At 35.9% G+C, this 12,497-nt stretch overlaps 1 protein-coding gene across 3 annotated transcripts in view; it reads left to right on the top strand.

The window, feature by feature from the left end:
- Positions 1-12,497, top strand: part of BBS9 (Bardet-Biedl syndrome 9) — a 464,985-nt gene that overhangs the window by 2,320 nt on the left and 450,168 nt on the right. For all 3 annotated transcript variants that reach the window (XM_059171518.1, XM_059171519.1, XM_059171516.1), the window contains one exon: positions 11,212-11,332. In XM_059171518.1, the coding sequence (XP_059027501.1) occupies positions 11,221-11,332 (112 nt within the window). In that variant the 5' untranslated portion in view covers positions 11,212-11,220. The remainder of the gene's footprint in view (positions 1-11,211; positions 11,333-12,497) is intronic.

The raw sequence follows: 12,497 nt of genomic DNA on the forward strand, positions 1-12,497 counted from the left end.
GTCTTCAAAAGCAGCATTCTTGGGGCACCTGGGGCATCTGCCTTCTAATCCACATATTCTCTCTCTCTCTTTTTTTGAAAGGGAGAGAGAAGATGAGGGGTAAAGGGGTGGGGAGAGAGAGAAAGAGAAAAAGAAATAATTTTAAGCAGTTTCTGTGCTCAGTGTGGAACCAAACTTGGGGTTCAGTCTCACAACCCTGAGATCATGACCTGAGCTCAAGTCAAGATTGGATGCTTAACAGTCTGAGCAACCCAGGTGCCCCCACATTTTCTTTCCATAGGATTCTTGGGGTAATCTTTGTTGCAGCAATTCTTCTAGTCATCCTTCTATGTTGTAGGACTAGGCCAATGGGGTGTTAAAACATCCATATCTTAAATGAAGACTAAATCTCACTAAATTTATTTTTAAAGATTTCATTAATTTTTTTGACGGAGAGAGAGATCACAAGTAGGCAGTGAGGCAGGCAGAGAGAGAGAGGGAAACAGGCTCTCCCCTGAATGGGGAGCCCTATGCAGGGCTCAATCCCAGGACCCTGAGATGATGACCTGAGCCCGAGCCCAAGGCAGAGGCTTAACCCACTGAGCCACCCAGGCACCCCTAAATCTCAGTAAACTTTGCTGTGAAAGATAATGTATGTAAGTAAGTATTAAAAACAAGGAAATGTTAAGTGTGGAAGAGTATTTCTGGAGTTTAGGGGATAAAGAGATTATCTTCTGTTTATTCTAATGAGACGTAAGAAATCAATCACTTGTGGTCATAGGTATGGACCTTTTAAACCTACAAATAATTGTTTTCTAGTCATCCTTTAAAAATTAAATTAGGTGGGAGTGCCTGGGTGGCTCGGTTAAGCATCTGCCTTTAGCTAAGGTCATGATCCCAGGGACCTGGGATCCACCCCTGTGTGCGGCTCCCTGCTCAGCAAGGAGTCTGATTGTCCTTCTGTTCTCCACCCCTCATGTTCTCTCTCTCTCAAATAAATAAATTAAAAAAAAATTTATTTAGGTGTATGAAAATACTTTCTTGCAGTTTTAACTTGCCGTGATTTCAATTAGTATCAACAGAGTATACCATTTTAGTCTTTGTGGGGTGTTTAGGACTTTGGAGTAGACAGTCTGCTTTGGGATGCTACTTCTATTACTTACTAGTTGTGACCTCTTGGGTGGATTTTTAACCTCTCTGTATTCAGGGATACCTGAATAGTAGTACGTGCCTTTTACTTTGTAGTTCTGTTTTGAAGATTAAAATAGAGTATTTGCAAAGCACTTAGAACACTGCCTGGGACTTAGTAAATGATTAGTAAGTGTTAGCTATTATTTTCCTTTCTAGTGAAGGGAGATGATAGCTATTGAAAACCTGATTTTTGGTTATTGTTTTCCATTTACTTAAAACAGAAAATCCCTGAGGACCTGGAAATCTACATTGAATGAAAGGGGAGAAAATGCAAATCCTTGTTTCTTATTTTTATTCAAGGCAGTTAACTAAACCAAATGAAAAATCAGTTCATACATATTTAATATTTTGTTATTCAGCATCCTTTTTTGTTTTTGTAACAGGAAGTCCAAGTTTCACAGCTAAAAAATGTCTCTTGTTTCTCCTATATAATTTGTACAGTTCAGTGTTACTTTTGTGTATTCACAGATATGTGCAACCATCACTTGCATTGCAGTCAATTTTAGAATATTTTCATCACTTCAGAAAGACTCCTCTCATCCTTTACCTGTAACTTTCCTGTCCTTTTCTTCCCACTGGACCAAAGCAGCACTAATTTACTTTCTGTCTGTATGGATTTGCCTATTATATACATTTCATTTATTTATTTATTTGTATGCTTATTTATTTTTAGTTGAAGTAATAGTAATACAATATTTAGTTTGAGATGTATTCTATACATTTTATATAAACGGAATCATAAAATATGTTGTCTTTAGTGACTGGCTTCTTAGAATAATGTTTTCAAGGTTCAGCCAAGTTGTAGTATATGTCAGTACTTTTTTATTGCTGAATAACATTCCATTTTATGGATCTGCCAACATTGTGTTTATATATTCATCAGTTGGTAGATATTTGGATCATTTCTACCTTCTGAATGGTATGAATAATGCTAATATAAGTTTTCATGTGTAAGTTTTTATGTGGACATATGTTCTCATTTCTCTTGCAACCTTGAACTGGAATTACTGGATCATATGATTACTCTGTTTAATTGTTTGAGGAGTTGCCAGATCACTTTCCAAAGTGGTCATACCATTGTACATTCCCACCAGCCGTGTATGAGCATGTTGGTTTTTCCACATCTTTGCCCAAACTTGTTTCTATGTGACTTTTTGATTCCAGCTATCGTAGTGGGTATGATGTGGTATCTCATTGTAATTTTGATTTACATTTCCCTGTTGGCTAATGATGCTGAGCATCTTTTCTTGTGTTAATCAGCCATTTTTATATCTGGCTTGGAGAAATATTTATTCAGATTCCTTGTCCATTTTTAAACTGGGTTTCTGTCTATTATTGAGTCATAACTGTTCTTTGTATGTTACAGATATGTGTCTTTAAAAAAATTTTTTTTAAATTTATTTGTAAGAGAGAGAGTGAGAGCCTAAGCTGGAGGAGAGGGAGAGGGAGAAGCGGGTTCCCTATTGAGCAGGGAGCCTGATGTGGGGCTCAATCCCAGGACCCTGACATCATGACCTGAGCTGAAGCAGATGTTCACCTGACTGAGCTACCCAGGCACATCCAGATATGTGTCTTTTTATCAGAGATATGATTTGCAATATTTTCTCCCATTCTGTAGTCATTATTTTCACTTTCTTAGTGTTGTTTGAAGTTTAAAATTTTGGTGACTTACGCTTTTGGTGTCAAGTTTAAGAATCTATCACAATATCTAATATAATGAAGATTTACTTTTAAGTTTTCTTCTAAGAAGTCTTCTAAGAGTTTTATAGTTTTAGTTATACATTAGCATACAGAAAGGTCTTTGTTTCATTTTGAGTTGGGTTTTTTTTTTTTTTTTAATATGGTTTGAGGTAAGGGTCCAACTTCATTCTTTCTCATGTTGTTATCTAATTATACAAGAACCATTTTTTGCAATTTCTCATTGAATGGTCTTAGCATCTTTGTTGAAAGTCAGTTTACCATAGGTGTATAAACTTATTTCTAGGAGCACCTAGTGGCTCAACAGGTTAAGCCTCTGCCTTCAGCTCAGGTCATGATCTCAGGGTCCTGGGATCAAGCCCCACATGGGGCTGGCTCTCTGCTCAGCAGGGAGCCTGCTTCTCCCTCTCTGCTTGCCTTTCTTCCTACTTGTGATCTCTCTGTCAAATAAATTAAAATCTTTAAAAAATTATTTTTATTTTTATTTTTTATTTCTGGATGCTCCATTCTTTTCTATTTATCTATATGTCTAGCCTTATGCAGTACCATACTATGCTGAATACTGTTGTTTTGTAGTTAGGTTTTGAAATGGGAAACTCCTCCAACTTTGGTTTTTTTTTTAAAGATTTTTATTTATTTGACAGAGAGAGAAAGATCACAAGTATGCAGAGCAGCAGGCAGAGAGAGGGGGAAGCAGGCCCCCTGCTGAGCAGAGAGCCTGATGTGGTTCTCCATCCCAGGACCCTGAGACCGTGACCTGAGCTAAAAGCAGAGGCTTAACCCACTGAGCCACCTAGGCGCCCCAAATCCTCCAACTTTGTTCTGAAATGCCAATTGAATATTAAGCCTCCTGCTCCTTCAGTTCTTTTTTAAGATTGTCCTGGCTATTTTGATTGCTGGGAATTTTTTTTTTTTTTAACATTTATTTAATTATTTATTTGAGAGAGAGAGAAAATGTGTGTGTTGGAGAGGGGGAGAGGGAGAGAGAATCTCTAGCAGACTCTTGGCTGAGTGATGAACCCATATACAGGGCTGGATCTCATGACCCTGATATGCCCTGAGCTGAAATCAAGAGTCAAGACGCTTAACTGACTGAGCCACTCAGACGCCCCACTTTCTGGCAATTCTATATCAACTTCAAAATAAGGTTGTCAATTTGTACGAAGAAGCCATATGGGAATCTGATAAGGATTGCACTGAACCTGTGGATCAATTTGGGAAGTATTGGTTCTTAATAATGTTATAACTTCATGGATATGAGATATTTTCTTTTTTATTTAGATCTTTAATTCTTTCAACTGTGTTTTATAGTTTTCATCATATTTGCCTTATGCTTGTTTTGTTAAATTTACTCCTAGGTATTTTATTCTTTTGGATGTTATTGTAAATGCAATTGTTAAATTAAGTTTCATTTTTGGATTGTTCATTGCAAATACATAGAAATGCAGTTGATTTTTATGTATTAATACTTTTGTATCCTTCAATCTTACTTAACTTGTTCATTTACTCTAATAGTTTTTCACCAAATTTCTTAGGATTTTCTATACACCAGATTGTGTCATCTGTGAGTAAAGATAGTTACACTTCTTCCTTTCCAGTCTGGGAGCCTTTTAGTTCTTTTTCTTACCTAATGGCCTGACTTAAAACCTCTAGTACAATGTTGAATAGAAGTCGTGAATATGGACTCCCTACTCTTGGGTCTGATCTTAGCAAAGGAGCATCTAGTCATTTATCATTAAGTATGGTATTAGCCATGGGTTTTGCATAAATGTCTGTTATCAGTTTGAGGAAGTTCTGTTTTAAGTATTTTTATAATGGAATAGTGTTGGATTTTATTTTGTCAGATGCTTTTCTCAAGTTGAGACGATAGGGTTGTTTTTAATTTTTGTTTTTGTGGGTAGTTTTTTGATTTAGATTTTCTTTTTCATCTTTAGTCAGCAACAGATAGCTGGAATCAAGGTGAATAATGCTGATGTCCTGCTCCTTGCGGAAAGATAATTCTCTGACAGGGAGTTATGAGGAGAGGGTGCCTCTATTCTTGGCTGTATCAGTCTGGAGTGGAGTTTCTATCTTGTTTTGAGCCTGGAGTGAGGAGATAAGGAGTGAGCATTGTTTTTTTATAAATACTACAGACTCTTAATTTTCTTACTGAGTTTTAGTAGATTTTTTTTTGTTTCTTTATTTTCCATATAGTCTTAGGACAATTTCCAGAGACTTTAAATGATTGTTTTAAAAAATAATTTTCTCCAGTTTTGCTGGGGGGTGGGTCCATGGAGCTTCTCATATGTCATTCTGAAAGTGAAATCCTCTGAAATTTTTAAATTTTCAGTTGGACAGCATAATGCTTATGGGAGACATACTTATGTTATCAAAAGATTTGGTGAGGGTTCCAGTAGATAACAAAGTACTCTGTAAGACTATTAAAGAGTAAGTTAAAAAGTTATATACAAGCATATTGGGAATAAAACTGCTGTGTGCAAAGAGAAAAATTTTTATTTTTATTTTTATTTTTTTTTTAGATTTTATTTATTTGTCAGAGAGAGAGAGAGGGAGAGAGCGAGCACAAGCAGACAGAATGGCAGGCAGAGACAGAGGGAGAAGCAGGCTCCCTGCCGAGCAAGGAGCCCGATGTGGGACTCGATCCCAGGACGCTGGGATCATGACCTGAGCCGAAGGCAGCTGCTTAACCAACTGAGCCACCCAGGCGTCCCAAGAGAAAAATTTTTAAAGATTTTATTTATTAATTTGAGAATTACCTGGGGATATTGTTTGAGGTGGGGCTGAGGTTTTGCATCATAAACTCTTGGGTGATAGTGGTGGTGGTCCATGGATTACACTTTGGGTAGCAAGGAGCTAAACAATATAGGAAAGAAGGGCTTAAGCAATTAATGAAGTGGAAGGTGACTAAAGAGAAACCCATAGAACAGGAGAAAGAGGAAGGAACTAAATGTTGCCTGTGTTATTTTGTCAGCAGGAATAGATCTTAAATTTTATGATTGCAGTTCTTGAAGAATTAGTGCTTCATAACATTCCCATTTACAGACAATGTTGGAGAGTTAGTTTTTCATATTGGAGGGTTTTTTCATTTTTATTTTAGCAAGCTGAACAAATTTGCTCATTAACAAAGAATTTTGAGTCCACTTTCACATAATAGCGATTTTTTTCCTGATGCAATCATGTGTGTTTATAGTCATTTTATTTTTTAAAAAAAGATTTATTTATTTGCCAGAGAGAGAGAGAGAGAGAGAGAGAGACTGAGCACAAGCAGGGGGAGTGGCAGGCAGGGGGAGAAGTAGGCTTCCCACTGAGCAGGGAGATCATGGGGGACTCAATTCCAGGACCCTAGGATCATGATCTGAGCCGAAGGCAGCTGCTTTACTGACTGAGCCACCCAGGTGTCCCTCACTTTAATTTTTTATATATTATTTAATAGCATTGATGGAAAAAACTCTTCTCTATGACCATTATTGGGTGTTTAATATGGTCTCTAGGCATTTCCCATGAGGTTCTCTTCTGCTCACATGAGGGGAAAGATACCCCTTTGGATATCGAGATCTTCTCTTCCTATTTTCTCTCCTTGAGATTCCTTTTAAACTGGCTGACGCAGAATGTGTACAAAGGATCATACCTGTTGGTTAGTCTGTTGTTTCTATTTTTGACTATGTCTCCAAATGGAGTTTTGATCCCTAGCTTTCATTCTTTATGACATATCAGCAACATAGAGCTGGCCACTCCTTTCTAGAAAACCTTTTCCTCCATTTCCTTCCAGAAGGCATACTCCTGGTTTTCCTTTGGTATCATTGGATGCCCCTCTTCAGTTTTCTTTTCTTTTTTTACCCTGGCCTCTGACCACAGAGCCCAGTTTTTCTACCTTGGAAGTTTGTGTCCGATTTCCTCCAGGACTCCAACCCTCTGCCCCCACAGCCCAGCCTCATGTACCTTTTCTCTTTTTTCATTATAATTTTTATTCTTTCACTGTAATAAATCATAGCCATGATGATAACTATATGATGAATGCTGTGAGTCCTCCAAGTGAGTCTTTGAGTGCTTTTGAATTTGGGTAATATTCTGCTGTGGGCTGCAGGAGAATTATGTATCTTTATACTGATACTCTTAATAGTGTGTAACAGCTTTCCATATGTATCTGGAGTATATAATGAAAATATATGGCACTTTTGAAGTACTGTTACTTTCCTCTTAAATAAAAAAAAGTTTAGTAAAAGTGTAATAAAGTGTTTGTTACATATTTTGTATACTTGCTGCCAGGTTTAGTCATCTGGCAATCTGTATGGTTATATAATGCCATTAGTAATAACGAGTGTTGCAGATGTTTTTCAGAAACTCTCCCACATGTGTTAAAACTCATTATAGGGTTATTTACCTGCTGTGTTTTTTCCCCTTCACTTCCAACAACACTTTGCCGTTATCTAATTATTTTTTTAGTGGAAAGAGAGGCCTTGGATGGAGTTTTTTTTTTTTTTTCCTGTTTATTTCTTTAAACTTGGCCTCTGAAAAAATATTATAGTCACATAGAAATTATAAAAGTAATGATTTCCCAGTGGCAGCAGAACAATTATCAAACTACTAAATTGATGTTAGTATAATACTATAACTAAACTATAAATCTTATTTTAAAAATATCTTATTTAGATTTCACTAGGTTTTACATTACTTACACTTTTCTTCTTGGAATATAGCTCAAAGAAATTAAAATTTATCCCATGAAACCACCACCAAAATCAGGGTTCGGAACTTATCTTTTATTCCAAAGAAATTCCTTCTACTAGCCCATTAAAGTCACCCCTCCCCTTAACCCTGGCAATCACTGATCTGTTTTCCATCCATTTAATTTTTTCATTTTGAAAATGTTATAGAAATGGGATTATTTAATATGTGATCTTTTGGGATTAGGCTCTTTTTTTTTTTTTTTCCACTCAGCATAATGCCCTTGAGATCCATCCAGGTTGTTATTTCATTTAAAAAAATTGCCAAGGGGCGCCTGGGTAGCTCAGTGGGTTAAGTCTCTGCCTTTGGCTTTGGTCATCATCTCAGGGTCGTGGGATCGAGCCCCACATCGGGGGGCTCTGCTCAGTGGGGACCCTGCTTCCCCCTCACTCTCTGCCTGCCTATCTGTGCCTACTTGTGATCTCTCTGTCAAATAAATAAATAAAATCTTAAAAAAATTGCCGAGTTTTATCTGTGGTAAGGATTTTCCATAGTTTATTTATTCACGCATTGAAGTACATTTGTTTCTTTTCTTCAATGTAGGTTATAAAAAAATATATCATAAAAAGGGTAAAAACTGTGGCAATGGCTAATGTTTATTGAGTGCTTATATCTGGCAAGTATTGTGCTAATAATACTGTGTTCCTTTTTTCCCAAACTAAAAGTTTATATTTTTGATTTTCAATTGTGATAAAATACACATAACGTAAAATTGCCATCTTAACCAATTTTAAGCGTACAGTTCAGTACTGTTAAGTACATTCACATTTTTGTGCAACCAGTTTCCAGAACTCCTCACCTTACAAAACTGAATCTCTATACCCAATAAATAAAAGCTCCCCACTTCTTTCTCACCCCAAATGTGGCAAACACCACTCTACTCTATGAATTTGGTTACTCTAGATACTTCATATAAGTGGAATCGTGCCATATTTGTTTTTGTGACTGGTGTATTTCACTTAACATAATGTTCTCAAGGTTTATCCATGTTGTTGCATAGGTCAGAGTTTCCTTCCTTTTTCAGATATTCCATTGTATATATATATACACCACATTTTGTTTATTCAGTCATTCATTGATGGACCTTGGTTTGCCTCTACCTTTCAGATATTGTGAATAATGGTGCTATGAACATGGGAGTACAAATATCTCTTTGAATTCTTGTTTTCATTTCTGTTGAATAGATACCCAGAAGTGGAATGGGTGGATCATATGGTAATTTATATTTTTATTTATTTATTTGTTTGTTAGTTATTTTATTTTATTTTAGAGGGAGAGAAAGCAGGGAAGAGGGGTAGAGGAGAGGGAGAGCAAGAATCTTAAGCAGGTCCCATGCCCAGCACGGAGTACAGCAAAGGACTCGATCTCACATCCCTGAGATCATGACCTGAGCTGGAAACAGCAGTTGGATGCTTAACTGACTGAGCCACCCAGTAGTCCTGGTAATTTATATTTTTAATTTTTTAAGGAACCACCATAGAGATTCCATAGTGGTTACAGTCTTTTAGATTTTCACCAACAGTGCACTAGGGTTCCAATTACATTCCATCCTTGCCAACACTTGTCTTTTTCTAGGTTTTTTTGGGGGGGGGTTGTTGTTGTTGTTGTTGTAGCTGTCCTAGTGGGTGTGAGGTGGTATTTCATTGTGTTTGTGATTTGCGTTTCCCTAATAATTAGTGATGTTGAACATTGTTTCACATGCTTTATGGCCACTTGTATATCTTTGGTGAAATGTCCTTTGCCCATTAAAAAACTTTTTTTGTTGTTAATGTGTATGGTATGGGTTCTTTATGTATTGTGTATGTTAACCCTTTATGATATGTAATTTGCAGATATTTTCTTCCATTCCATAGATTATTTCTACTGGGTTCTTATTCCTGACAACATCTTTCTTTATTTTATAGATGAGGAAACTGAAGTATAGAGAGGTTTGGTTACTTTTAATAACCCTCCATTGATTTAATGATTTGTATGGAACTTGGATTCAGGTTTGCACTAGTCCTTCTCCAGAGTCTGCACTTTTCACTACCACATGATTCTCAGCTAGTTCCTTGGCAAACTTAATGAAAGCAAGTAGTCTTGCTTTCTGTGATTAGCCTATGTGGAAGGCCTGCTTTAAGAAGATTGATTTAGATTTTTTCAAATGTATAGCTGATCCTCATTCTTTGCAGATTACCTATTTGTGAGTTTACCTATTTGCTAAAATTTATTTGTAATATTAAAATCAATACTCATGGTGCTTTTGGGTGATTTGTGGTCATGCACAGAGTGGCAAAAAATTTGAATCACTTATTCCCAGCAGATATCAACCATAGGAACTGCCTACTTGTTTCAGCTCTTACACTATAAGCAAGAGTCCTTTTCAGGGCCTGCTTAGTGTCATGTTTTCCACATCTCTGTGGTTTGGGTTTATTTATTTGTTTGTTTTAATTTTTATTGCTTAAAAAGGTCCCCAAATATAATAGTGAAGGGTTTTAATGTTCCTAAGTGTGAGAAGGTTGCCACGTACCTTATAGAGAAAATGTATGTATCAGATAAGCTTCCTTCAGATATGAGTTATAGTGTTGTTGACTGTTGAATTGAATGTTCGTGAATTAATAGTATATTAAAGTATCTTTAAACAGTGACTCACAAAAACAAAGTTATTGAATGGTTCATGAAAGTATTGTAACTGGAGGTTCACAAGAGCCCAACTTTTTCTATTTCCCCTACGAATGGTAGTATGGTATTTGCTAATTCAGTGTTTGCCTCAACCGTATAGAATTGGATGTCTTTGAATAAGGAATATTGACTGCATTTCCTAACATTTATTTAAATCAGTGTAGCAGGAAGGAAAGGCTCATTTATATTGAATAAATGAACTCTCATAGGATCCCAGGGTGTGGGATATTTGTTTTGTAAATCAAGAGGTTCAGTGGGTTTTCACATTTACCATATTAGTAATTCAATAGTAGATGTTGCTGGTATATCCTCATTCTAGATGAGGAATTAAAGCATAGGGAGGTTTTGTGGGTGCTTAGTGATATAGAGGTATAAATACATCCACACTCAGTTTTAACGGTTCTTTTTTAGGGTGAATTTCCCTCTTCTGCTTTGCCTTTCTACAAATAGAATGGGGAAAGCGTGCGAATGCTTTTTGAGTACCTATAATGTACCAGCTTCGTGTTAGTCATTTGATTTCATTTGTTCTTCTCAGCAGTTCATTGTGACAAGAGATGCTATGGTTTTTCCAATGACCAAAATGAAGGAAAATTAGGTATTTTGCTAAGGAATTATGTACTAACTAGTGCTGTTAGAATTTGAAACTTGCCTCCAAATAAGTTTTTTGATACTTTTTGTCATTTTCTACCAAATGTTCCAGAAAAGAGAACTGACCCAACATTTATGTATAAAATTTTTCAGACTGACTCTCTAATGGTGTTGCAAAACATCTGATTATGTTTTCAGCTGTTTGGATTTTTGGTTTCACATATTTCTGCAAAATATAAAAAAATTAAATTCAGAAATGTTTTTCTTAACATTGTCCAAGTTTAATTTGCTATGCATTAAGAGATAATTAATTTATAATTCTTGGTGTGAGGTAGATTTTTACTATAAATAAATTTTTTCTTTTTCTAGTGAACAAAAATGTCTTTATTTAAAGCCCGTAATTGGTGGTCTACTGTTCTGGGAGAAAAAGAAGAATTTGATCAAGGCTGTTTGTGTTTGGGTGATGTTGACAATACTGGAAATGGACAAGGTAAGCAACTTATTACTATGCATCTTGGAGCAAAGCTTTACTGAGAAAAATAAAAATGACTTCATTTTTAAAAGTATACTTATACATTTTAAAGTATACTTATACAACTTAAGTGAACTGTCATAATTATGCCCTAATTTTGAAGGTAGTTTCCCTTATAATATTTAGGAGGTAGCAGGCTGATAAATACAGTTCTTCTGTTTTGCTCTTTGTGTTTTTCCGGTTTGTGTTGATTCTGTCATGTGATTCGGAACTGAAAAAATATTACAAGGCAATGTTTAATTTGCTTTCATTTGTTATAAAACTTTTTATTTTTTTGCAAAATTAGGTAGAGCTACTAAAATATTATTAATTTTGAAGTTTTATAAGAAATTATTTTCAAGGAAAATTATACATTTAAAATTTGAATTTGAAAGCCATTCATATCAGAATGGAAAAATTATTCTAGCTCTATTTGTTGGTAGAAAACAATTATTAAATCATTGCTTTCATTTTCATTTTCATATTATGAAACCCCCCCCCCCTTCAATGCTTGTATTCTTGAGGTTATGGTCCTAAGATTCTTTCCATCTTATTTAACCTTCTTTCCCTGTGGATTTTCACACATTCTCAGGGCTTCAAATACAACCAGTATATGGCTCACTTCAAAATCCCTACCACTGGGGCACCTGGGTGGCTCACTCAATTAAGCATCTGACTTTTGATTTTGACTCAGTTCAAGATCTCAGTCATGAGATAGAGCCCTGCATTGGGCTTTGTGTTAGGCCTGGAACCCGCTTAAGATTCTGTTTCTCCCTCTCCCTCTACCCCAACCCTGCACTACATGCATACTCTATTTCTAAAAAAAAAAAAAAATTGTTAATAAAAATTTTAAAAAAAATCACTACCTCTATTCTGCCTACTTGACAGTCCTATCTCAAATAGAGCATGTCCCAAACTACTCTCATTTATCTCCCATCCTATAAGATCAATGAGAATTATCCTTAAACTGTACTATGTCACCACTCAACTTTGGAGCTTATCAAAAATTGCAGACACAAAAGCCCAGCCTTCCAATCCACCTACCAGCAAATATGACCTTATAGGAGCTATATATCTAAGATAGGAAAACTTAATATATAACAATCATCCCAGAATATGATGATACTGGTAGTCCAAGCTTTGA

The sequence above is a fragment of the Mustela lutreola genome, chromosome 4 (genome assembly GCF_030435805.1).
Source record: "Mustela lutreola isolate mMusLut2 chromosome 4, mMusLut2.pri, whole genome shotgun sequence".
In the NCBI taxonomy this organism is placed as follows: Eukaryota; Metazoa; Chordata; class Mammalia; order Carnivora; family Mustelidae; genus Mustela; species Mustela lutreola.